The sequence below is a fragment of the Carcharhinus amblyrhynchos genome, chromosome 1, assembly GCF_965287045.1.
Source record: "Carcharhinus amblyrhynchos chromosome 1, sCarAmb.v2.hapA, whole genome shotgun sequence".
NCBI lineage: Eukaryota > Metazoa > Chordata > Chondrichthyes > Carcharhiniformes > Carcharhinidae > Carcharhinus > Carcharhinus amblyrhynchos.
Genome location: NC_137324.1, coordinates 68,116,612 through 68,143,155, shown reverse-complemented (window position 1 = coordinate 68,143,155; position 26,544 = coordinate 68,116,612). Strand labels below are relative to the sequence as shown.

Genomic DNA, 26,544 nt, shown 5'->3' with positions numbered 1-26,544 from the left:
AGTGAAGAAGTTCCTCCTCAACTCTGTTCTAAACCGCCCCCCCTTTATCTTGAGGCTGTGCCCCCTAGTCCTACTGCCCTTTCTGAGCGGGAAGAGCCTCTCCACCTCTATCCTATCCATCCCATTCATCATCTTATACATCTCAATGAGATCTCCCCTCATTCTTCTAAACTCTAACGAGTACAAGCCTAGTTTATTCAGCCTCTCCTCGTAGCTCAACCCCCTCAACTCCGGTATCAGCCTAGTAAACCTCCTCTGCACTCCCTCCAAGGCCAAAATATCCCTGCGTAAGTACAGTGACCAAAACTGCACACACTACTCCAGCTGCGGCCTCACCAATGCCCTATACAGCTGCAGCAAGACCTCCCTACTTTTATATTCAATCCCCCTCGCTATGAAGGCCAGCATCCCATTAGCCTTCCTGACCACCTGCAGGCTGGGTTTTTGCGACTCATGCACAAGGACCCCGAGGTCCCTCTGCACCGTCGCCTGCTGCAGTTTTTCGCCCCGTAAGTAATAGTCCTTCCTACCATTATTCCTACCAAAGTGGACCACCTCGCACTTGCCAACATTGAATTCCATTTGCCATTTCCTGGCCCATTCACCCAGCCTATCTAGATCCTTCTGCAGACTCTCCACACCCTCCGCGCAATTTGCCGTTCCCCCAGTCTTGGTGTCATCAGCAAATTTCGACACCATACACTCGGTTCCCTCCTCCAGATCATCTATATAAATGGTAAATAGCTGAGGCCCCAGCACCGACCCCTGGGGCACTCCACTAGTCACCAACCGCCAATCCGAATAGCACCCATTAACCCCCACTGTCTGCCTCCTATTTGACAACCAATCCTCTATCCACGCTAACGCCCTACCCCCAACTCCATGCCCCCTTGCCTTCTGCAATAACCTCTTGTGAGGTACCTTGTCAAACGCCTTCTGAAAATATATATTTCATGTAGGCTGATTTGGATATGTTAATTACAGGCAAATGTTTATTGATGATACTGTATGTGGTGAGTTGTAATTTGAATTATTGTAATGTTATTGGCAGATCTCATCTCCATTTATTTTTAAACTACTGCTACACAGACCATTCTTCAGGTAAGCCTGTCTAAAGATTGAACTACCAGCTCAATTGTGAAATGAAAAATCAGTCTGTTTCTCTGCTATGATATATGTGTTAGAATAAATGTCATAGAGCTGAAATAAGGAGGAAAACTGAGCAAAATGTTTTCACGCAAAGGATAAAAGTTATGAAATAAGTTACAAGCGAAAATCATGGAAGCAAACAATATAGAGTCAGAGATTTCTGAAGAGGCAGAGCATTGAGAAGCCTGATGTGCGAACATGATATATTTGTAAGGCCATTCCTGTCCCTCAACACAATGATTTCTGCTGTCACTTATTTAAATGGGGATTTTACTATGCATGCATCAGCATTTTGCATCCTTCATCAACTAGTGTAGTGGATCAGTTTGATGCATTGTCTTGTGTTGGGGAGAGTGGAAGTGTGTGTTTTATTGCAAAAAGAGTATTGTGGTCATTGAAAAGATAACTAGTTTTATTCTTTATATGTTATCTACTTCCCTCCCACAGATGTGCGGTCTTGATGTTCCAACAAGAATTTGCTCTTCGACTTGTTGCAAAACCAGGGGATAAACTATACTGCAGGCTATCAATCAATACACAGTTATTGGCTCGTGTAGATCATCTGATGAAGGTAGCACCCAGAATTCTCAAAATTAAAATGTGCTTTAGATTTTCTAATAGTTCTAAGAGGCATGGGCCATGTGTTATGGTACAAAGCTACAAGACGAGGAAGGATTTGGGTTTGATTCAGAAGTGACAATTAATTTCAGAATACCTGAACTAGCGAGGGAAAAATCTGATAGGACTCTCGTTCCCAATAGATAGAATGGGTTGAAAGCTGGCTTCAAGACAGGAAACAGAGTGGGAGTAAAAGGTAGTTAGTCTCAGTGACAGAAGGTGAGTAGTGGTGTTCCACAATGATTGGTACTGGAACCACTGCTGTTCACAGTTTACATTTTAGTAGGAAGAGTAGGGTGGTCACTTGGAAAGTGCATGTCTAGGTGGGGAAGAGGAACAACGGGACCTGTCAGCACAAATAGATCGATAAATAAAAGCAGTGCCACAGGTTAGCAATGCCATTTTAAAAAAACACTAGGTTTTATTTCTAAAGGGATAAAAATGGAAAGTAAGGAAGTATGCTAAATCTGTATTAATCCTTAGTTAGACTGCATTTAGAATACTGTGTGCAGTTCTATTTGCTGTCTTATAAAAGTAATGTGGAGGTACTGGAGAGGGTGCAGAGAGGATTTACAAGAATGAGACCAGACACATTAACTCCTGATACAGGCCAGCCAGGCACCAGAAATAGTTGTGCAGGTGCAGTCCATCTGCACTGCATTCACAGATACTTGCGCACAGCAGCCAGTACTGATTTGTGTATACACTGTCTAGTTCGCCACTGGCCTGACCCTTCGCCAACTCTTTCTCACAGACACTGGCCCAAATCCATGTATCTGCACAGCAACAGTGATAGTCACTGAGTTGTCATGTTGCCCGTCAGCTGGTCCAGTTTAAGCGTATACTAACGACGTGAAGCACTAGGCAACTCTCAAAGCAACATGCAAGAGCAGCCCTCGCACAACCCACCGCTTGTATGCCCCTTGTTGGACAACAAGGCAGACCGAATCACCTGTGGATTAAAAGACATCAGTCAACATGCACAACTTGTACAGACATTCACGGAATCCCCAGAAGCTCAGACGTAAGACAAGTGAGCCACAAAATATGTTGGATGGTCCATAGGAATCACATGATTCCCAGGAACGTCCTAAGGCTCTTGATCCTTATTTAGAACAATAGATTTTAAACAAACAGATTTTGAGTCAAAATTCAATCAGTGTCATTCTGTGAAGCAGACAGCTTCCTCAGATGTTGGTGGCAGTGATGTCACTGGTATTGCAACCACAAGTAGAGAATACATCCTCATGGAGGCCACCATATAAGATAGTTGCAAAGAAATCCAAAAGGGAATTCAGAAGAGAAAAGAAATCCAAAAGGGAATTCAGAAGAGACTTCTTTATTCAAAGAGTGATGAGAATGTGGAATTTGCTACCACATGGCATAGTTAAAGTGGATAATGTAGATGAATTTAAGGGGAAGCTGGACAAGAATATGAAGGAGAAGGAACTAGATCATTACTTTTGGTAGATTCAGATGAGAAGAATGGGAGGTGGCTCGAGTAGAGCTTAAACACCGACATAGACTGGTAGGGCCAAATGACCTGTTTTTGTGCCATTTATCCTATGTAATCTTGTGTTTACAATATAAGAAATAAGAGCAAAAGTAGGTTATTTAGCTTTTTGAAACTACTGTGCGATTCAGTAAGATCGTAGCTGAATTTCAACTTCAAGCCCCATATGAGTGTCCACATTTCCCTTAATTGAGGATTAAGTGTCTATACTGCCAGTTTCAATCATGTAATTCATCAGAGAAATCTACGTTCTGTTCCATTGCAGAAGCAGCCTTCCACATTTTAAACAATTTCTTCTTCAGCAATACCTGGATGCTTACAATATACAGGAAATTCCTGTATGCAACCAGGAATAGAGGAACATAAATCATGGGAAATGCATTTTGTAATGTATTTCTCTCATTTTAACATCTCAATATTATTGTCAGGCATGAGAAGGTGGTTGTAATTTGAATTTGCATCTCTGTGCCCTTTGCCAGAGCAGTCCGAACCTAAATTCCATTGTCCTAATCTTAAATGAAACATGGTCTATATCTCAAACGGTCTTTGACAAAGCATCCCTTGTTTCAACAAAGCAAAGAAAGACGTGCATTTATGTGACACCTTTAATGACTACTGATGTCCTAAAGTGCGTTACAGCCAATGCAATACTTGTGAACTATAGTCACTGATGTAATGTAGGAAACACAGCAGCCGATTTGCACACAGCAGATTCCAACAGACAGCAATGTGAAATGCCTCAACAATTTGTCTTTTTGGCTGTTGATTCATAAATATTGGCCAGGATACTGGTGATAACTTCCCTGTTCTTGAAAATACTGCCAACCGAGAGATCAGATGGAACCACAATTTATCAGAAAGACCACACCTCCAACTCAGCACTCTTACTACTGCGCTGGCAATGTCAACCTTCGTTTCTGTACTCATGTCTGGGAATGGAACTTGAACTCACAACAACTTTGTGACTCAGATGAGAGGGCTACCAACTGAACCACCCTGACGCACTGTCAATCAAATTCTGAAATCAAATGATGGACTTGAAATCACTTTACTTTCCCCTTTATTGTTTTTCTATATTACCTTATATTGTTAAAGTTTATGTATTAGGTTTGTGATGCCTGTTTTTCATTTGGGATGAGGTGAAGGAGAAGAAGAAAATGGTCAGGATCTTATTTTTCTCCCACTCTTATGCTAGCAGTAACTCAACACTCATGGCATTATGTTGCTGAGTAATACTACTATAAATATTCAATAACTTTGCGCGTTTACTGATTTAAACACCTCCATTAAAATAGCAGATTGATAAATTTGATATGAAGGCATTAAGTTCTGTAAGCTTGTATCACCTGAGGTCTAAATTATGAAACAGACACAGGATTACTGAATTAATTCCCCAAAATGACCCTCCTTGCCTCTTCAAACACACTGAACAGTTAATTCAAATCGATATTTATCTGCAGATGAAAGCGATATTTATCAGAGATGATTTCAAAGGTCTCAATTTTCTGATCAACTACGATCAGACTAACTGGCCCTTTAGTCTTTACATAAAAACATAAACTAGTCACTGGAAGTGTCTTAAAGGAGGCTAGCAACTGTTTGCAATTTATAACAATCACTTCGATGAAGAGATTGAATGTATGTTTGCTAAATTTGCTGATGACCCAAATATATTTGGGAAAGTAAGTTCTGAAGAAGACCTGAGTCTTCAAAGGGACATGGGTTACGTGAGTGGGCAAAAAATTGGCAGATCAAGTAAGTATAATATGGGAAAAGTGTATTTGCCCACTCTGGCAGGAAAAATAGCAAAGGAGCATGTTATTCAAATGGAGAGAGATTGTAGAACTCTGTGGTACAAAAGGATCTGGGTGTCCTGTTGTGTGAATCAGGAAAAGTTAGTATCCAAGTACACCAAATGATTAGGAAGGCAAATGGAATTTTGTTCTTTATTACAAGAGGAAAGAAATATGAAAGTAAAGATGTTTTGTAAGAGTTCACAGAGCTTTAGTGAGACCACATCTCGAGTAGTGTTCAGCACCATTTCCAACTTTTGAGATACTGAAGCAGTCCATGTTAAAATGCAACAAGATCTGGACAATATCCAGGCTTGGGCTGACAAGTGGCAAGTAACATTCGCACCACACAAATGCCAGGCAATAACAATCACCAATGAGATACACTCCAACCACTGCCCCTTGACGTTCAGTGATGTTACTATCACTGAATCCCCCACTTTCAACATTCTTGGGGTTACCATTGACTAGAAACTCAACTGGACTCATCAGATCAACACAGTGGCTACAAGAGCACGTCAGAGGTTAGGAATAATGCGGCAAGTAACTTATCTCCTGAATCCCCAAAGTCTATCCACCATCTACAAGGCACAGGTCAGGAGTGTGATGGAATTCTTCCTACCTGCCTGGATGGTTGCAGCTCCAACAACACTGAGAAGCTTGAGATCATCCAGGACAAAGTAGCCTGCTTGATTGGCACCACATTCTATGAACATCACCTCCCTCCACCACTCAGTAGCAGCTGCATGTACTGTCTTCAAGGTGCACTGCAGCAATTCATCAAAGATCCTCAGACAGCACCTTCCAAACACACGACCACTTCCATCGAGAAGAACAAGAGCAGCTGATACATAGGAACACCACCACCACCTACTAGTTCCACTCCAAGCTATTCACTATCCTGACTTGGAAATATATTGTCATTCCTTCACAGTCACTGGGTGAAAATCCTGGAATTTCCTCCCCTAATGGCATTGCGGGTCAACCCACAGTACCTAGACTGCAGCAATCCAAGAAGGCAGCTCACCACCATCTTCTCAAAAGCAAATAGGATGGGCAATAAATGCTGGCCAGCCAGCGACGCCCATGTCCCACGAATGAATAAAAGTAAAAGTTACATCTCATTTGAGGAAGGATATAAATGTGTAAGAAGAAGTTCAGAGATGGTTCACTCAGCTGATGCCTGGGTTGGAGGGTTTATCTTATGAGGAAAGGTTGGACAAACTGGGCCTGTATCAGAATTCAGAAGAATGAAGGGTGATCTTAATCAAGCGTAATAAGAACATAAGAAGTAGCATGTTCTTAATCAAGCATAGGATCCTGAGGGGACTTGAAAGGATGGTTGCTGAAAAGCTGTTTCCCCTTGTGTGATACTAGAATTAGGAGACACTTTAAAAACAAGCACACCTCATTTAAGATAGAGATGAGAAAACTTTTTTCTCTGAGTGTCAAGAATCTTTGGTACTCTGGAGAGTGGTGGAGCAGGGTCATTAAATAATTTAAGGCAGGGGTAGATAGATTCTTGATGAACAAGGGGGTCAGAGGTTATTGGGGTAGGTGGAATGTGGTGTTAATACCACGATCAAATCAACCATGATCTTATTGAATGGCAGAACAGGCCCATGGGCCTGAATGGCCGACTTTAGCTGTTAATTGTATGCAAGGTTACAATAGAAGGCAAGGAAACAGTGTAAGAGTTCCCAGGATATTACTGAGGGAAGCCAAGTAGCCCACCCATCCAGAAGTAGCCACCACACTTCCTCTTGGACTATATGTGTACTTTTTCCTTTTTAAGATATGTGATTGGTTGTCTTCCCTGTAATTGATAAAATGTGTGTTAGTGCAATCAACAGATCAGTTTTAAGTATAAAAGATACAGGTTTAGCTCCAAAAATGCTGTTTATAATCTGAATACGTTTTCACCTTTTGCTTAGGTTGGAAAAAACAACTTCAAGCCACCTCCAAAAGTTGAATCAAGTGTGGTTAGGATAGAACCAAAGAATCCACCTCCGCCAGTGAACTTCCAGGTGAAAATAGATTTATTTATATTTAATCTGGGTTGTTCAACCAGTTCAAATGACAAGTATAAAAATAATATTGATCAGAAATGTGCCAGGGTTAATGTAAGGATGCTGCAATTGGCGTTGACTCTCCTGAATTCAGATAGGCAAAATCAGATTCCTAATCATTACTAAATATTAGAACTGCGTGCACATTTGATGAATATAGGATTGAACTCTGTAATGATCCTTCCCACTGTCGAATAGCATGTTAACATTCTTTGTCGAAAGTTGAAGTGAAGGATAAAATGGCAGACTAAAGGACTTAAATTTTTGAGTCAGTGTATGAATAATAATTTACCTTGTACTACTTCGTTCAAGATTGGTTGTTCTTGTAAGTCCTTAAGATTTCTTCATGGCTAGTTTCCTTTGCGTTATTATTTATTTTATCAGCCTCTTCAGTTCTAATCTTGTATTATCTGAGTGAATATGTGACAATAGTGTTACAAGATGTATATGTTGTATTTGGATGAAAAGTATCCTCTACACAAAACTTAACAAACAGGTTTATAGTTAGTTTTTAACCTCTGTCTCTCAAAATTTGGCTGAAGAATTGCCCCCATTAATGCCTTCTGTCCAGTTGATTTTCCTTATACTTAGCACCTTGCCATAGTAGTATGGTTATGATCAGGAACTTATAAGAAATTTGGCCTGAACCCAAGTTCTACAATAGCAGTTTGTAGAATATTGCCATAAGCGGTGGCATCCTTCACCTGAACGTGTTAATTTGCTGATGTTTTATGAGTGATATGAATTTCTGTTTGAGCCTGAACTTGATTATTAAAAATAAATCAAATTCTGGGAACTGCTACCCCTACCCCTATACTTAATTCCGTAAATTCAGTTCCATAGCTGGAAAGCTATTATAGTACAAATAAGTACAATTTGTCGTTTGGTAATACAGAATTTGAGTATTGCTGAAAAAGACATATTGTCAAAGCTTTTCTCTTGCAGTCATCGGGACAATCATACGAATACCAATGCCAGGGGAAACTACAACTTTTATATTCTAAGAGAGTGCTGATTTGTTGGCAAGTGAACTCTGGTAGAGGCATTGCCGTGGCAAATGCACCCATTAATGGTGACTGACGGATAACTGCCATGCACTGTTTGAAAATTTAACTCGACTGTATTCAGTAAAGGTTTTATCCTGCGAAACAAACCAGCAAATGGCTAGCACTTGTTTTGTTTAACTGGAACAGGTACTATGTGCGTACCAATTATTTCAGTCTGCAAAGAAAAGGACCTTGTGTATTAATATATGTAGCTTCCAGTACACTGAGCTGAACTGACGATCATGTATTGGCTAAAGGTTATTTAGGAAATGTCCAATCGTGGAATCAGTGTTTTGAGTTTTGCGTTTGTCCTGATGAGTACGAGACAAAAAGCTTTGACGGTGTCATTTTTTTTTCTGGCAATATAAATGCATTATGACTCCTTCTGTAACATTTTTGACTTTTGTGACATATAAAGAATACTTAGAATGTTGGCTCCAAAAGTGTGTATTAAATATGGAACTGTTAGTAGATATTGGCATGTTCTGTTCTTAGATCTTCCAACAGGACTATGAGCATCTGTGGAGAGAGAAACGGTTAATGTTTTGAGCTAAATATTCAGAACAGTTCTGAAGAATAGTCATCTTCAGCTCGAAATGTTAACTCTGTTTTGCCCTCTTTAGATGCTGCTAGACCTGCTGATGGTTCCCAGTACATTCTGTTTCTACTGTAGATTTCCAACATCCACAACATTTGTAAACTTTCTGGTCTTTTCAATATTAGGAATGGGATGGTCTAGTCCGGATTGCATTTGTGAGAAAAAACAAGACTTTAGCTGCAGCTTTTAAGTAAGTACTTAGAGCCCTGCAAAACATTTGTGGTAAAATAAGTGTCTTTCTTGCAGCAGTGCTTCTTTAAATCCCAATCTCATGCCATTGCATCGTACCCATGCTATTCCTCTCATGCCATATTCATCCCATTCCTTTTATCCCATCCCTTCTTGCTATGCCATCCTCATTCCTTACCTTCCATGGCATGTTCCTATTCCTCCCAATAGTTCCCCTCACTTCACCCCACTCCCTGCTACCATTTCCTTCCAGGTTAACTTTGTTGTTGGACTCCCCTTTTAGTGGATCTTTTCTCCACCAACTCTGTCCCCATCACTAACCGTTGGCAGCCTCAAGTGCATTGCAAATTCCACTCCTCTGCATGCTTATGTGCCTCTTTGTGTGCCAGCCTCCACTACCAAATTCACCCAACAACAAATCAGAACTGTCTAGACATTCAAAAGCTCTGAAGAAGAGTACTATGGACTGGAAGCTTTAATTCTGCTTCTCTCACCACATATGCTGCCAGACCTTCTGAATGATGCTCACATTTCTCAAAGTTTAATTGAATGCGATTTAATGGAATTGAATGCAAATAAAGTTGCAGTTAACCACTTCATTTTCACCTCCATTAGTTTATCATTACTCTGAAGTAATGCCACAGCTTTTTGTACTCAACTGGCTAATCATACCTTCCTTATTCAATTCATAAGAGAAGATATAATAAGAAAAGCCCTTTAATCCCCTGTAGTTTGTACTGTTGTAGGCTCTCTAAAGACAAAGATTTGCATTTATTTAGCACTCCGTCTTGTGCGCTGCTGTAAGACATTAAAAAGGCACAAGAGAATGAATTATCTGGTGCAGTTCTGTGATACGATGGAAATTGTACTTTGTGAATGGCAAGGTTCCATAATCTGCAGTGAGTTTTAAAAATTGCAGATTGCATCCACCTGCCTAAAACAGCTGGTGTGTGTTCTAAGATTGTGTCCTGTCTTGGTTACTCGGCCTAGGATTTGGTTCTTAGACGAACTGTAGACGTTCTCTGGTATCTGCTTAACATGTGTATTTTTTTTAGTACTAAACAAGTACTCTTGAGCATGATTCCAACCTCTCATGAGAGTGTAGCACGTGACTGACTACATCATACGTTAGCATATCCCATGTATTAATCCTTTATACCACAGTGTAATAGAGATTAGGTGAACCACATCTAGTTGTAAATAGAAAATCTTGCACCTTATTCCAGGAGCCTTGTATCGGATGGATCAAAAAATTGTTATACTTAGTACACTCAGTACTCAATCCAGAGATGTGCAGATTAGGTGCATTGGCCATGCTAGATTGCCCCTTAGTGTTCTGGGATGAATAGGTTGGAGGGATTAGTGGGTGAATATTTGGAGTTTGGGGAATGAGGTCTGGGTGGGATTGTTGTCGATGCAGACTTGATGGGCCGAATGGTCTCCTTCTGTAATGTAGGAATTCTATGATAACCGAATGTTGCATTGGTGAACAAATCAATCCACTGACCAATCAGAATAAGCACAATAAGAAGTCTCACAATACCATGTTAAAGTCCAACTGGTTTGTTTGGTAGCAAAAGCCACTAGCTTTCGGAGCACTGTTCCTTCGTCAGGTAAGTGGGAGTTAAGCTAACAATCAGAATAATGCAGACAGACAAAAACTACATGTTATTTTGGTGGGTGTTTTAAAATCAATTTCTGAAATGGAAAAATAAAGTTTTTGTTGTACTCAAGAAATGTTACGCGAACATATTTCACATGGTGCATAAAATTATCTTTGTTTCATTTATAGTCTGCTAATGTTTTCTGTATGTTTTCACAACATTCTGTATGTAACATTTTGCTTCAAACTAATTTGTTTATTTAGTAAAACAGTGCCTGTCACCTTAAAGTTTGCACATGCTTTTTCCATAGGTCCATTGCAGTTGAACGGTTGCTGGAAAAAAATTACAGAATACACTGTTCCTTGCATAATATTGTAAGTATAAAAGTTGTATTTTTGAATTGCCGCAATTCTTATGACTTCTATTTATTAATGACTTTTATAAGAACATAAGGACTAGGCATAGGAGTAGGCCATCTGGCCCCTCAAGCCTGCTCTGCCATTCAATAAGATCATGACTAATCTTTTCATGGACTCAGCTCCACTTACCCGTCGGCCAACCATAACCATTAATTACTGTTCAAACATTTATCTCTCCTTGCCTTAAAAACATTCAATGAGGTAGCCTCAAGTGTTTCACTGGGCAGGGAATTCCACAGATTCACAACCCTTTGAAGAAGTTCCTCCTCAACTCAGTCCTGCTTCCCCTTATTTTGAGGCCATGTCCCCTAGTTCTTGTTTCATCTGCCAGTGGAAACAACTTCTCTGCTTCTGTCTTATCTATTCCCTTCATAATCTTTTATGTTTCTATAAGATTTCCCTTCATTCTCCTGAATTCCAATGAGTATAACCTCAGTCTACTCAGTCTTACCTCATAAGCCAACTCTTTCAGTCAAGCTAGTGAATCTTCTCTGCACCCCCTCCAGTGCCAGTATATCCTTTCTCAAGTAAGGAGACCTAAACTATACACAGTGCTCCAGGTGTGGCCTCACCAGCACCTTATACAGCTGCAAAATAACCTCCCTGTTTTTAAACTCCATCCCTCTAGCAATGAAGGACAAAATTCTATTTACCTTTTTAATTAACTGCTGCACCTGCAAACAACTCCTCGTGATTCTTGCACAAGGATACCGAGGTCTGCATGCTGCAATTTTTTTACCATTTAAATAAATGGTCCATTTTGCTGTTATCCCTATTAAAATGAATTACCTTACATTTACCAATATTGTATTCCATCTGCCAGACTCTCGCCCCCTCACTTAGACTGTCTGTATCTCTTTGCAGATTTTCAGCGACCTCTGCACACTTTGCTCTGCCACTCAGCTTAGTGTCATATGCGAATTTTGATACCCTACATTTGGTCCCCAACTCCAAATCATCTATGCAAGTTGTAAACAATTGCCGTCCTAACACTGATCCCTGAGGCCCATCACTAGTCATTGATCACCAACCAGAAAAACACCCATTTACCCCCACTCTTTGCTTTCTGTTAGTTACCAATCCTCTATCCATGCTAATCCATTACCCGTAACACATACACCTTTATCTTATGTACCAGTCTTTGGTGCAGCATCTTGTCAAATGTGTTCTGGCAATCCAGATACACCACGTCCACTCCGCATGTAATGTTCTCAAAGAATTATCCAAATTACTCAAATATGACCTATCCTTCATGAACCCATGTTGCATCTTACCAATGGGACAACTTATATCCAGATATCTCGCTATTTCTTCCTTGATGATAGATTCAAGCATTTTCCCTACTACAGAAGCTAACCGGCCTATAGTTACCCGCCTTTTGTCTATCTTTTTTAAACAGTGGCGTCACGTTTGCTGTTTTCCAATCTGCAGGAATCACCCCAGAGTCCAGCAAATATTGGTAAATTACCACTTGTGCATTTGTTATTTCTCCCACCATCTCTTTGAGTACCCTGGGATGCATTCCATCAGGGCCAGGAGACTTAGAACATAGAACATTACAGCGCAGAACAGGCCCTTCGGCCCACGATGTTGCGCCGACCAGTTACAAAAACAATGACCCACTAGCCTATACCAATCCCTTTTCGTCCATAAACCTATCCAGAGATCTCTTAAACGCCCCCAAACTAGACGCATCTACAACTGCAGCAGGCAGGGCATTCCAATCCCTCACCACCCGCTGGGTAAAGAACCTACCCCTGACATCCGTCCTGTAGCTACCCCCCCTTAATTTAAAGTCATGCCCCCTCGTGCTAGCTTTCTCCATCCGAGGAAAAAGGCTATCACTATCCACCCTATCTAAACCCCTAATCATCTTATATGTTTCAATAAGATCCCCTCTTAGCCGCCTTCTTCCCAACGAAAACAACCCTAGATCCCTCAGTCTCTCCTCATAGGACCTCCCCACCATACCAGGCAACATCCTAGTAAACCTCCTCTGCACCCTCTCCAACGCCTCCACATCCTTCTTGTAATGCGGGGACCAGAACTGCACACAGTACTCCAAGTGCGGCCGCACTAGAGTAGTGTACAGTTGCAACATTACACTGCGACTCCTAAATTCAATCCCCCTACCAATAAACGCCAAGACACCGTACGCCTTCTTGACAACCTTATCTACTTGATTCCCAACTTTCAGGGATCTATGTACACACACACCTAGATCCCTCTGTTCATCCACACTATTCAAAGTCCTCCCGTTAGCCCTATACTCGACACATCTGTTGCTCCTACCAAAGTGAATTACCTCACACTTCTCCGCATTAAATTCCATCCGCCACCTCTCGGCCCAGCTCTGCAACCTATCTAAGTCTCCCTGCAGACTATGACACCCTTCCTCACAATCTACCACACCTCCAACTTTGGTGTCATCAGCAAATTTACTAATCCACCCAACTATACCCTCATCCAGATCATTAATAAAAATTACAAACAACAGTGGCCCCAAAACAGATCCCTGAGGCACACCACTCGTAACTGCACTCCATGATGAATATTTACCATCCACCACCACCCTCTGTCTCCTATCTGATAGCCAATTCCTGATCCAACTTCCTAGATTACCCACAATCCCATACATCTGCATTTTCTGCAGAAGCCTACCATGGTGAACCTTATCGAACGCCTTACTAAAATCCATGTATACCACGTCAACTGCCTTACCCCCATCCACCTCTTTGGTCACCTTCTCAAAAAACTCAATAAGGTTAGTAAGGCACGACCTACCTGCTACAAAACCATGCTGACTATTTCTAATCAATTCATTACACTCCAAATAACTATAAATCCTATCCCTAATAATTTTTTCTAAAACCTTGCCCACAACAGAAGTAAGACTCACCGGTCTATAATTCCCGGCAAAGTCTCTGTTCCCCTTCTTAAACAATGGGACAACATTCGCTATCCTCCAATCCTCCGGGACTACACCAGAGACCAATGACGACCTGAAGATCTGAGCCAGAGGCTCTGCAATCACCTCTCTAGCCTCCCAGAGAATCCTAGGGTAGATCCCATCCGGACCAGGGGACTTATCTATTTTCAGCCCCTCAAGAATTTCCAGCACATCCTCTTTATCAACCGTAATACTTTCTATTTTACACCCCTGCGACCCAATGTCCTCCTCAGCTATATTCATGTCCCCCTGCGTGAACACCGAAGAGAAATATTGGTTCAATACTTCTCCAATCTCCTCCGGTTCCACACACAACTTCCCCCTGCTGTCTGTAACTGGCCCTAATCTTGCCCTGACCAACCTTCTGTTCTTGACATACTTATAGAACGCCTTAGGATTCTCCTTAATCCTATCAGCCAAAGTCTTCTCATGTCCTCTTTTAGCCCTTCTCAACTCACTCTTCAACTCCCTCCTAGCCAATCTAAAGCTTTCTAGTGCACTATCTGAGCCCTCCAATCTCATCCGAACATAAGCCTCCTTTTTCTTTTTAACCATCGACTCAACTCTTTTAGTGCACCACGGTTCCCTAGATCTACCAAATCCACCATGCCTGACAGGGACATACCTATCAAGGACTCGCAGTAGCTGCTCCTTGAAAAAATTCCACATTTCAGATGTTCCCAGTCCCTGCAATCCCCTAATCCAATCCATGCTTCCTAATTCACTCCTGATAGCCTCATAATCGCCCTTACCCCAGCTAAAATTGCTGACCCGAGGTTCACGCCTATCTCTTCCCATCACTAAGGTGAACGTAACCGAATTGTGGTCACTATCACCAAAATGCACACCAACTTCCAAGTCTAGCACCTGGTCTGGCTCATTTCCCAGCACCAAATCCAATATAGCCTCACCTCTAGTTGGCCTGTCTACATACTGTCTACCTTTTAGCCCCATCAGCTTGCCCGACACTACTTCTTTCATGATGATGATATTTTCTACGTCCTCACCTGCCATAGCCTTCCTGTCATCAATTTTTGGCATGTTATCTGTGTCTACCACTGAAGACTGACACAAAATACCTGTTCAATGCCTCAGCCATTTTCTCATTTCCAGTTACTACATCTCCCTTCTCACCTTCTAATATTTACTTCAGCCGCTCTGTTTCATTTTATATATTTGTAGAAACTTTTGCTATCTGTTTTTATATTCTGAACTAGTTTACTCTAATAATCCATCCACCTTTACTTTATAACTTCTTTCATGGCTTTCTGTTGACCTTTAAAAATTTCCCAATCCTCTAGTTTCCCACTAATCTTTGCCACTTTGTATGCATTTTCTTTCAATTTGATACCCTGATGGAGTCATAGAGGTTTACAGCATAGAAACAGACCCTTTGGCCCAACTTGTCCATGCTGCCTTTTTTTTTTAAACCCCTAAGCTAATCCCAATTACCTGTGTTTTACCCATGTAATTGTCTAAGTGCTTTTTAAAAGACAAAATTGTACCCGCCTCTACTACTACCTCTGGCAGCTTGTTCCAGACACTCACCACCCTCTGCGTGGAAAAAATTGCCCCTCTGGACACTTTTGTATCTCTTCCCTCTCACCTTAAACCTATGCCCTCTAGTTTTAGACTCCCCTACCTTTGGGAAAAGATATTGACTTTCCAGCTAATCTATGCCCCTCATTATTTTATAGATCTCTATAAGATCACCCCTCAGCCTTCTACGCTCCAGAGAACGAAGTCCCTGTCTATCAAGCCTTTCCTTATAACTCAAACCATCAAGTCCTGGTAGCATCCTAGTAAATCTCTTCTGCACTCTTTCTGGTTTAATAATATCCTTTCTATAATAGGGTGACCCGTGTGGCCACACCAATATCTTGTCCCAACTCCTATACTCAGATGTTCTGACCAATGAAACCAAGCATGCTGAATGCCTTTTTCACCATTCTGTCTACCTGTGACTCCACTTTCAAGGAGCTATGAACCTGTATCCCTAGATCACTTTGTTCTGTAACTCTCCCCAGTGCCCTACCATTAACTGAATAAATCCTGCCCTTGTTCAGCCTACCAAGGTGCATCACCTCACATTTGACTAAATTAAACTCCATTTGCCAATCGTCTCACCACTGACCCAATTGATTAAGATCCCGTTGCAATTAGAGATAACCTTCTTCACTATCCAGTATGCCACCAATCTTGATGTCATCTGCAGACTTACTAACCATGCCTCCTATATTCTCATCCATATTAATGACAAATAACAGTGGACCAAGTGCTGATCCCTGAAGCATGCTGCTGGTCACAGGTCTGCAGTTTGAAAAACAGCCCTCTACAACCATCCTGTGTCTTCTGTCATTAAGCCAATTTTGTATCCATTTAGTTGCTTCACCCTGAGATTTAATTTTATGCAACAACCTACATGCGGTACCTTGTCAAAGGCCTTGTTAAAGTCCGTGTAGACAACATCAACTGCTTGCCCTCATTTACCTTCTTGGTTATCCTTCAAAAAACTCAAAGTTGTGAGACATGATTTTCCACTCTCAAAGCCATGCTGATTGCCCCTAATCGGTCCTTGCATCTCTAATTGCCTGTAGGTCCTGTCTCTCAAAATACCTTCCAACAATTTACCCATCACAGATGTGAGGCTCACTGGTGTGTAGTTCTCAGGCTTTTCCCTGCAGCCCTTTTTAAACAAAGGCACAACATTTGCCACCTTTCAATCTTCAGGCACCTCAACCATGACTATCGATGATCCAAATATCTCTGCTGTGGGACCTGCAATTTCCTCCCTCGCCTCTCAGAATGTCCTGGGATATGCTTCATCAGGTCCCTGGGATTTACCTACCTTGATGCGCTTTGAGTTCCAGCACCACCACCTCTAATATGTACGGTCCTCAAGACATCACTATTTATTTCCTCAATTCCCTAACATCCATGCTTTTCTCAATGGTAAATACTGATGAGAAATATTCATTTAGGATCTCACCTATCTCTTGTGGATCTGCACATAAATGACCTTGTTGATCCTTGAGAGGCCCTACTCTATTGGCCTTTATGTATTTGTAGAAGCCTCCTTAGATATCCATGACTGATTATTTCTTTTTCTTATCCAGTCCTTTCTTATCACTGGTATATGTTTTGGCTGAGTACTGTGAAAGTTCGCTTTGAAAATCCTCCACTGTTCCTCAGTTGTCCTACCATGAAGTTTTTGCTCCCAGCCTATCTTAGCCAACGCCTCCCTCGTCCCTTTGTAGCCTCCTGGTATTGGATTTTACCACCTCAAGCTCCATCTACATTTTAAATTCAAACGTTCTGTGAACGCTTCTTCCGAGAGGATCCCTAACTGTAAGATCATAAGTTATTCCTGCCTCGTCACACAGGACCAGATCTCGAGTAGCTTGCTCCCTCATAGATTCCATTACATACTGTTCAAGGAAGTTATCGCAGATATGTTCTTTGAATTCCTTCTGAAAGCCACCTTGACTGACCTGGTTTGACCAATTGATAGGTAGATAAAAATCCCCCATGATTGCTGTACCATTTTTAAATGCATCAGTTATTTCTTTGTTTATTTTTCGCCCCACCAGACATTATTTGGTGGCCTATGGACTACGCCTATTAGTGACCTTTTCTCCTTGCTATTTCTAATTTTAACTCGAATAGATTCAACTTTTTCTTCCAAGAACCTATATCATTATCACTACTGCCCTGATGTCATCCTTAAATGTCAGAGCTACACCTCCTTTTGGTCCCTCTGCACAGTCTGATACCCCTGCATATTTAACTCCCAGTTGTGATCATCCTGCAACAGTGTCTCTGTTATGGCCACCAAACCATACTCATTCGCAATGATTTGTGCCGTCAACTCATTTACCTTGTTTTGAATGCTACGAGCATTCAAATAAAGCGCCCTTATGCTAGTTTTTATACCTACTTTTTGAATTCTAACACTTCCATTAATAAAATCTCCTGAGTTCTCCTTTTTAATTTTTTTCCTGATTTTTTGACGCAGTTGGAACCTTCTTCCCACATTTTATCCTTGCTCCCTCCTCCTCAGACTCCTTGTATAGGTTCCCATCCTCCTGGCATATTAGTTTAAACCCTCCCTGTAGGACATGTTTCCAGTCTTGCCCAGGTGTAACCTGTTCAATTTGTACACGTCCCACCTCCCCCAGGACTGGTCCCAATGCCCAGGAATCTGAAACCCTCCCCCAGACACCATCTCTTCAGCCTCATATTTATCCGATATATCCTGTCGTTTTTACTCTGACTAGCTTGTGGCTATCCTGAGATAACTACCTTTTTGAGGTCCAATTTCTTAACTTTCTTCCTAGCTCCCTGTATTCTGTTTTTAGAACCTCATCCCTTTTTTTTATCTATGTCGTTTGTACCAATGTGTACTACGATCACTGGCTGTTCGCTCTCCCGCTTCAGAATGTCCTGCAGCCGCTCCAAGACATCCTTCGCTCTAGCACTAGGGAGGTAACATACCATCCTGGAGTCTTTTTTGCAGCTACAGAAATGCCTGTCTATTCCCTTACAATCCTCTGTAACTGTTGTACTGGCACAATTTTTTTTACTTCACCCCGTCTGCAGCAGAAACAACTGTGGTGCAATGAGCTTGGCTGCTGCTGCTTCCCTCAGAGGTCGTTTCCCTCAGCAGTATCCAGAGCGGTATATCTGTTTTGCAGGGGAATGGCCACAGGAGATTCCTGCACTACCTGTCTATTTCTCTTGCTTTATCTAGCGGCCACCCATTCCCTTCCTGCCTGCAGAGCCTGAGCCTGCAGTGTGACTACCTCTTTTATACGTGCTATCCACGATACTCTCTGACTGGCGGATGCTTCACAGTGTCTCCAGGAGCTGTAGCTGGAGACACTTCCTGCACACATGCTGACCCAGGGGATTGTAACTGTCTCCAGTCTGCCACATGGAGCAAGAGGAACAAACCATGGCTGGGAGCTCTCCTGTCATGTCTTATCTTTCAAAAGTTTAATTTAAAGGGCTAAGACATGACAAAATGTCTTTCAAAAGTTTAATTTAAAGGGCTATTTTGTTTCGGATTATGTCCAATTTTCTAGGGCCCTTCTTTCTTGCTCCTTGTTACTACTGAATATAACCTTTTCAAACTATAAACCACAGAAATTACACATACACACTATTGCAGTGTACAAAAACAACAATGCCAAAAGCAAAAAAAAACTTGCTGATCAATGTAGCATCTGCTGCCTGTTTCACCTAACTCCCTGTTTTCACCCAACTCCAAAAGCACCCCTCTCAGTCAGGCAGCACTCACCGTGCAGTTACAATATAGCATAATTTTATATCCTTATTTGTCCATTTACAAATCTCTTCAGTCAGATGATGTTGTGAGTTAACAAAATATCTCATCACCTCTGAGACCAATGTTCGATTCAGTTGACATTGGTTTCAAATATGAATTTTACTTCTATCAATCTGGATAAGGAGTACCCAATTCTCAGTAAGCCATTTTCTGAGGGGAAAAAATACGCATTAATTTAAAATGGAGAAATTGATGTCCAGAATAAGAAAATGTCTCTTGAACATTAAAATAACTTATTTAAAAGTATTTACATGCAAAGTAATACCAATATGTAATGTTTATGTTTTAAGAACTGGCTTTAAATATTAAAGTACCACGTTCATACAACAATCTCTTTGTGAATAGCAAATTCCAGAAAACTTCAGCATTACTGAAAAGATCCAGAAAATCCTGGAAGAAACTAGTTTCAACGGAAAGCGAGCCCGCACAATGGACATCGATGACTTCATGAGGTAAAGGAGCATCGTTGTGTAAAACTTTAGCTTGCTTAAGTTCCTGCATTGTTTTGTTTTGTTCTTTTCCTTCCTTTCCCTATCCCTTAACACTACAAACTCTTAACACTACTCAACTGAGGCCCATGAGTCACTGATCTACTGGTAATGAGACTAACATGGTTGCAAAGATTGATTAATTAAGATTAGAACTTTAAGAACATCTTTCTATAAAAACTTCTAAAGGTATGTCAAAAAGAAGCATTTGGCTAAGACAAATTTGGGTCCATTACCAGCAGAGTCAGGAGAATTCATAATAGGGAAGAGAGAAATGGCAAAGAAGCTAAATGGTTAACTTTGTTCCTTAGTGAAAACAGACACATACACACAATCTCTCAAATGTCGCAATCCAATTGACCAGGGAAAATGAAGAGTTGAAGGAAATTAATATAAGTAAGAAGGTTGTATTCGAGAAATTAATGGGACTGAAAATTGATGGCCTCTGGAACTTGATGTTATACATCGCAGAATGTTGAAAGGGGTTATATAGTGGATGCATTGATGATCATCTTCCAAAATTCTTTAGATTCTAGAATTGTTCCTGAGGATTGGTGCATTAAAATTAGGGAAAATGCTGGAATCTATTATAAAGAATGTGATAAATGGATACTTGACTAATCATCATCTAATGGATTTACAAATGGAAAATCATGCTTGATAAACTCATTAGAGGATATTAGTAATAAAATTGATGAAGGAGAATTAATAGACATGGTATATTTGGATTTTCAGAAGGCCTTTGATAAAAATATAGTTTGCCGGATCTTAAAGATAGAAGGGTGGTAGGAGTTGAGGGCCTGAACGCGATTACTGTCACTAGAGAGGAAGTACTTGATAGACTAATGGGACTGAAAGTGGACAAGTCCTCAGGACCATCGATGGCAGCCGATTCCACTCACCCACCACCCTCTGAGTGAAAAACTTACCCCTGACATCTCTATACCTGCTCCCCAGCGCCTTAAACCTGTGTCCTCTCGTAGCGACCATTCCAGCCCTGGGAAATAGCCTCTGAGAATCCACCCTATCTATTCCCGTCAACATCTTATAAACCTCTATTGGGTCGCCTCTCAACCTTCGTCTCTCCAGGGAGAAGAGTCCCAGCTCCCTCAACCTATCTTCATAAGGCATGCCTCCCAATCCAGGCAACATCCTTCACATCCTCCACCTGCGAGGCCAATTTAAGAGTCCTATGGACCCGGACCCCAAGATCCCTCTGCTCTTCAACACAGCTAAGACTCCTACCCTTGATATTGTATTCCTTCATCCCATTGGTCCGGCAAAAATTTACCACTACACATTTATCTGCGTTGAAGTCCATCTGCCACTTCGCTGCCCAGTCTTGCATCCTATCTATGTCCCGCTGCAACTTCTGACATCCCTCCAGACCATCCACAACACCACCAACCTTCATATCGTCTGCGAACTTACCAACCCATCCCTCCACTTCCTCATCCAGGTCATTTATGAAAATGACAAACAGCAAGGGTCCTAGAACAGATCCCTGGGGCACTCCACTGGTGACCGACCTCCATGCAGAAAAAGACCCATCCACAGCCACTCTCTGCCTTCTGCAGGCAAGCCAGTTCTGGATCCACAAGGCCAAAGCCCCCTGGATCCCATGCCCTCTCACCTTCTCAAGAAGTCTTGCATGGGGGACCTTATCAAACGCCTTGCTGAAGTCCATGTAAACCATGTTTACCACTCTTCCTTCGTCAATGTGCTCAGTCACATTCTCAAAGGACTCATCTAGGCTCGTAAGGCACGATCTGCCCTTGACAAAACCATGTTGACTATTTCTGATCATTCTAAACTTCTCCAAATGCTCATAAATCTTGTCCCTCAGAAGCCTCTCCATCAACTTATCAACCCAACCACTGCGGTCAGACTCACTGGTCTGTAATTTCCCGGGCTATCCCTGTTCCCTATCTTGAAAATAGGAACCACATCCACAATCCTCCGGAACCTCTCCCGTCTCCATCGATGAAGCAAAGATCATCGCCAGGGGCTCTGCAATCTCTTCCCTCACCTCCCACAGTACATCCCATCCGGTCCCGGTGACTTGTCTATCTTGATAGAGTTTAAAAGTTCTAACACATCCTCCTCCTTAACATCCACATACTCAATCTTTTCAGACTGCCGCAAACCTGTAGTACAACCTCCCAGATCACTTTCCACCGTGAATACCGAGGCAAAGTACTCATTAATCACCTCTGCCATTTCTTCCGGTTCCACACAGACTTCTCCCCCTTCACCTTTTATAGGTCCTATCCCTCCTCTTCTCATCCTTTTACTTTTCACACATTTGTAGAAGGCCTTGGGATTCTCCTTTAATCTTACCTGCCACGGCCTTCTCATGACCCCTTCTGGCTCTCCTAATTTCCTTTTTAAGCTCCTTTCTACAAGCCTTATACTCCTCTAGATCCTTAACATCTCCCAGCTCTCTGAACCTTTTATACACCTTTCCTTTCTTCCTGACTAGGTTCACCACAACCTTCGTGCACCACGGTTCCTGCGCCCTACCAAAACCTCCTTGTCTCATCGGAACGTTATTGTGCAACATTCCTTGAATATCCGCCATCTTCCTTATGTACTTTTCCCCAAGAACGCCTCCTTCCAGTTTATTCGTCCAATTATCTGCCTGATGTCTTCATATTTCCCCTTACTCCAGACAAACACCTTCCTAGCCTGCCTGATCCTATCTCTTTCCAATGCTATCGTGAAGGAGATAGAATTATGATCTCCATCCCCGAGATGTTCTCCTACCGAGAGATCCGACACCTGTCCTGGTTCATTAGCCAGCACCAGGTCAAGCACAGCCTCTTCTCTCGTAGGCTTATCCACGTACTGTGTCAGGAAACCCTCCTGAACACACCTAACAAACTCCTCTCCATCCAAAACCCTTACCCTTAGGATATTCCAGTCGATGTTTGGGAAATTAAAGTCTCCCATCACAACAACTCTGTTATTACTACATCTCTGTGGGATCTGTTTCCCTATCTGCACCTCAACTTCCTGTCACTATTGGGTGGCCTATAGAAAACACCCAGCAAAGTTATCGACCCTTTGCTGTTCCTAACTTCCACCCACAATGACTCTGTAGGCAGTCCCTCCACGGCATCCTCCTCCTCTGCAGCCATGACACTGTCCCTGATCAACAGTGCCACTCCACCACCTCTTTTGCCCCCAACCCTGTCCTTCCTGAAGCATCTGAATCCTGGCACCTGAAGTACCCAGTCCTGTCCCTGAGATATCCAAGTCTCTGTAATGGCCACCACATCACATTCCCAAGCAGCAATCCACGCTCTAAGCTCATCTACTTTATTTACTACACTCCTGGCGTTAAAATAGACACACCTCAGCCCCTCGGGCTGAGTTTGGCATTGGGAGCTCCTCAATACGGGAATCAAATATTCCATCACTATTCTTGGGGATTTGGAGGATTCTTCAGAGCTTTAATTAAAAATGTTATTTCTCTCAATGTTTTGATCAAATGTGGTCCTGTTAATTTCAGAAACCATTATACCCACAGAAATTCAGAAGATATTTGATTTGAGCATTCACATGAGTGGTGCAAATGTTTTAAAAACTGAATTTTGATATAATTTTGAAGCTAATTATTTAGCAATATGATAATATTTGTGGCATGTAAAACTTTGTCATATCACTGTACCACATTTTACAATGATTTCTCTGCCATTCAAAGTTGCGAACCTTTTTTACAATAAACTCCCATTGTTCACGACCCCCTCTATTGCAAAATTTTCCCTACTGAAATGTAATTGTAGATGTAATCCCAGTTTGTGACCCCAAAACTTCACTCATCTACAATTTGAAATTTTGAACGCACCTTTCCCACAGAGAGAGAGCACACTGCACGCATCAGCCCTTTGCATGCGCAAATTTGCCACTTGCAATTTCACATCTTGTGAGAATTCATCCCTGCAATCAGTGAGAGTTTACTGTACTTGGCCAAAAAATATTAATGCAAGCCTAAACAAGAAATTAGACTTTTGAAATAAATTTTCAGGGGAAACCTATTAACATTCTTGTGTTTATCCTACAGCTTGCTTCATGGTTTCAATTCACAAGGAATCCACTTCTCATGAAGGCATTGGTTCTGCATATTAGTTGTCAATAAGATCTGATTGTAAATACAGATAGAAAAGGAATAACTTCTATCTGCATAAAATTGCATGATACTTTTGTAATATATAATTTTTAAAATAAATTATGCATGTGTATAGGTTGAATTTTTTCTGTGTCCTGTACATTGTGTAGTCTATTACAGGGGTTTACAGACTGGATTCCACAGAGCCTTGGGGCCTGTGAGGCAGGGTGAGGGAAGTCACCAGTGGTGTTGGGGAGAGTGAGCTTTGCGAGGGGAAGTTGGGGATGGGAGAAGAGAGCTGGGCCTACGAGAGGATGTGAGGGGAAGAGAACAGGACCTGTGAAACCGTTGGAGGAGGATGGCAGGCTGGCAAGGGAATCATGGGGGAAGAGAGAGTGGAGCCTCTGTTGGGGTGGGGGGGGGAAATGTGGGGAGAGCATGGCCTGCAGGGAGAAAGAGAATGGAGTGGGAGCAAAGTCTAGCCTTAGGGCTGGACAGGGGTGGGGAGCTGGGTATCGGAGAGGTGTGTGGGTGTGTGTGTGTCCAAAATGAGAATCCAACATTCTAGCAGCAGTCTTCCCATTTGAACCAATGAAGCAGCAATACTCTCCCCAATTACAAACAAAGCTAAGTCCAGAGTGTCTTTTTAGTGGGAACTTTTTAAAATTATAGTAAATGTGCACATATAAGAAATAGAAAATAATTAATTAGGTTTATATCTATTGCACAAAAACAGTCTCTTGTGGTTTGGCTTTTCAACACAGTAAATAATATTTTTCAGCGGTTCGTTCGTTACTTTTTAGAGGTCAAAAGGATTCCATGGCTGGGAAGGTTTGGGAAACCCTGGTCTATTTTATCATTTACCAGTTCAGTAAGTATACTGTGATATGGCAGTAATTGGTTTAAATAATATCAAGTTTTGGAAGATTTTGCACACTCATTCTTCCTCACAACATTTCTAGTATGTAGGTTTATAAGCAACTTTAATATTTGCCTATTCTCAGCTTCTAGATCTACCCTGTCTGTACTGCAAAGAACAAAGAGAACAAAGAAAATTACAGCACAGGAATAGGCCCTTTGGCCCTCCAAGCCTGCACTGATCATGCTGCCCAACTTAACTAAAACCCCCTATCCTTCCAGGGACCATATCCCTCTACTCCCATCCTGCTCATGTACTTGTCAAGATACCCCTTAAAAGTTATGACTGTATCCGCTTGCACTACCTCCCCCGGTCCAGGCACCGACTCTACTCTGTGTAAGAAAAAAAAAATCTGCTTTGTACATCTCCTTTAAACCTTGCCCCTCACAAGTTAAACCTACTTCCTAGTAATTGACTCTTCCACCCTGGGAAAAAGCTTCTGACTATCCACTCTGTCCATGTCTCTCATAATCTTGTAGACTTCTATCAGGTCTCCCCTCAACCTCCGTTGCGCCAGTGAGAACAAACCAAGTTTCTCCAACCTCTCATAGCTAATGCCCTCCATACCAGGCAACATTCTGGTAAATCTTTTCTGTACTCTCTCCAAAGCCTACATATCCATCTGGTAGTGTGGTGACCAATATTGAATACTACATTCCAAGTGCAGTCTAACTAAGGTTCTATAAAGCTGCAACATGACTTGCCAATTTTTAAACTCAAAGCCCTGGCTGATGAAGGCAAGCATGCATTATGCCTTCTTGACTATCCACCTGCATTGCCATTTTCAGTGACCTGTGTACCTGTACACCCAGATCCCTTTGCCTATCAATACTCTTAGGGGTTCTGCCATTTACTGTGTATTTTCTATCTGTATTAGACCTTCCAAAATGCATTACCCCACATTTGTCTGGATTAAACTCCATCTGCTATCTCTCCTACTGACATCATCATCTGAGCTGTGATGGATGTGACCTTTTAAATGGTTTCAACCAATTTCCATCTCCCCAGAAGTTTTGGTTTCCAATCAAAGTTTCACCATTTACATTCCTTTTGTCCAATTACTACCACCCTCCCATATTCAATATAAATCTTGTCTTTTTTTGCCTTTAGCTCTGCCAAAGGCTCAGCCTGACTCAATGTTGGCTCTATTCTCTCCCTACACATGCTGTCAGGAGTTTCTCCAGCATTTTCTGTTTTTGTTTCAAATTTCAGCATCTGCAGTATTCTGCCTTAAAATCTAAAGTTGCCTGTGATCACAACATAATCCTGCCAAAGTCAGAGCTGTGTTCTTTTGTGGCACGTGTGCCTGTGCTTAAGTATTAAGTTTTTATTTATATTGTTACAAGTAGGCTTACGTTAACACTGCAATTAAGTAATCCTCTAATTGCCACACTCTGGTGCCTGCTCGGGTACACCGAGGGAGAATTTAGCAAAACCAATCTTTCTGACTGTGGGAGGAAACCCACGTAGACACAGGGAGAACGTGCAAACTCCGCACAGACAGTGACCCAAGCCTGGATTCGAACCAAGTTCCCTGGTGCTGTGAGGCAGCAGTGCTAACCATTGTATCCACCATACTTAGCACTACTTTTATTTCCTCGTACCTGCTGCATTTGGAATTTTAAAAAATACAGCACAGAAGGAAGATATCCAGTCCATCATGTTTGTGCCAATGCTTCCAATTAATGCCACTCTCTTGCAAATGTTTCCTTTTTGAATATATAATCTCTT

The 26,544-nt window shown here is 41.8% G+C and overlaps 1 protein-coding gene across 2 annotated transcripts in view; it reads left to right on the top strand.

Moving 5' to 3' along the window:
• Window positions 1-24,036, top strand: part of dimt1l (DIM1 dimethyladenosine transferase 1-like (S. cerevisiae)) — a 41,540-nt gene extending 17,504 nt beyond the window's left edge. For both annotated transcript variants that reach the window (XM_080198079.1, XM_080198069.1), the window contains 7 exons: window positions 1,052-1,101; window positions 1,597-1,720; window positions 7,008-7,100; window positions 8,912-8,976; window positions 10,890-10,953; window positions 19,641-19,747; window positions 23,850-24,036. In XM_080198079.1, coding sequence (XP_080054205.1) covers window positions 1,052-1,101; window positions 1,597-1,720; window positions 7,008-7,100; window positions 8,912-8,976; window positions 10,890-10,953; window positions 19,641-19,747; window positions 23,850-23,892 — 546 coding nt within the window. In that variant the 3' untranslated portion in view covers window positions 23,893-24,036. The remainder of the gene's footprint in view (window positions 1-1,051; window positions 1,102-1,596; window positions 1,721-7,007; window positions 7,101-8,911; window positions 8,977-10,889; window positions 10,954-19,640; window positions 19,748-23,849) is intronic.
• The last annotated feature ends 2,508 nt before the right edge of the window (window positions 24,037-26,544 follow it).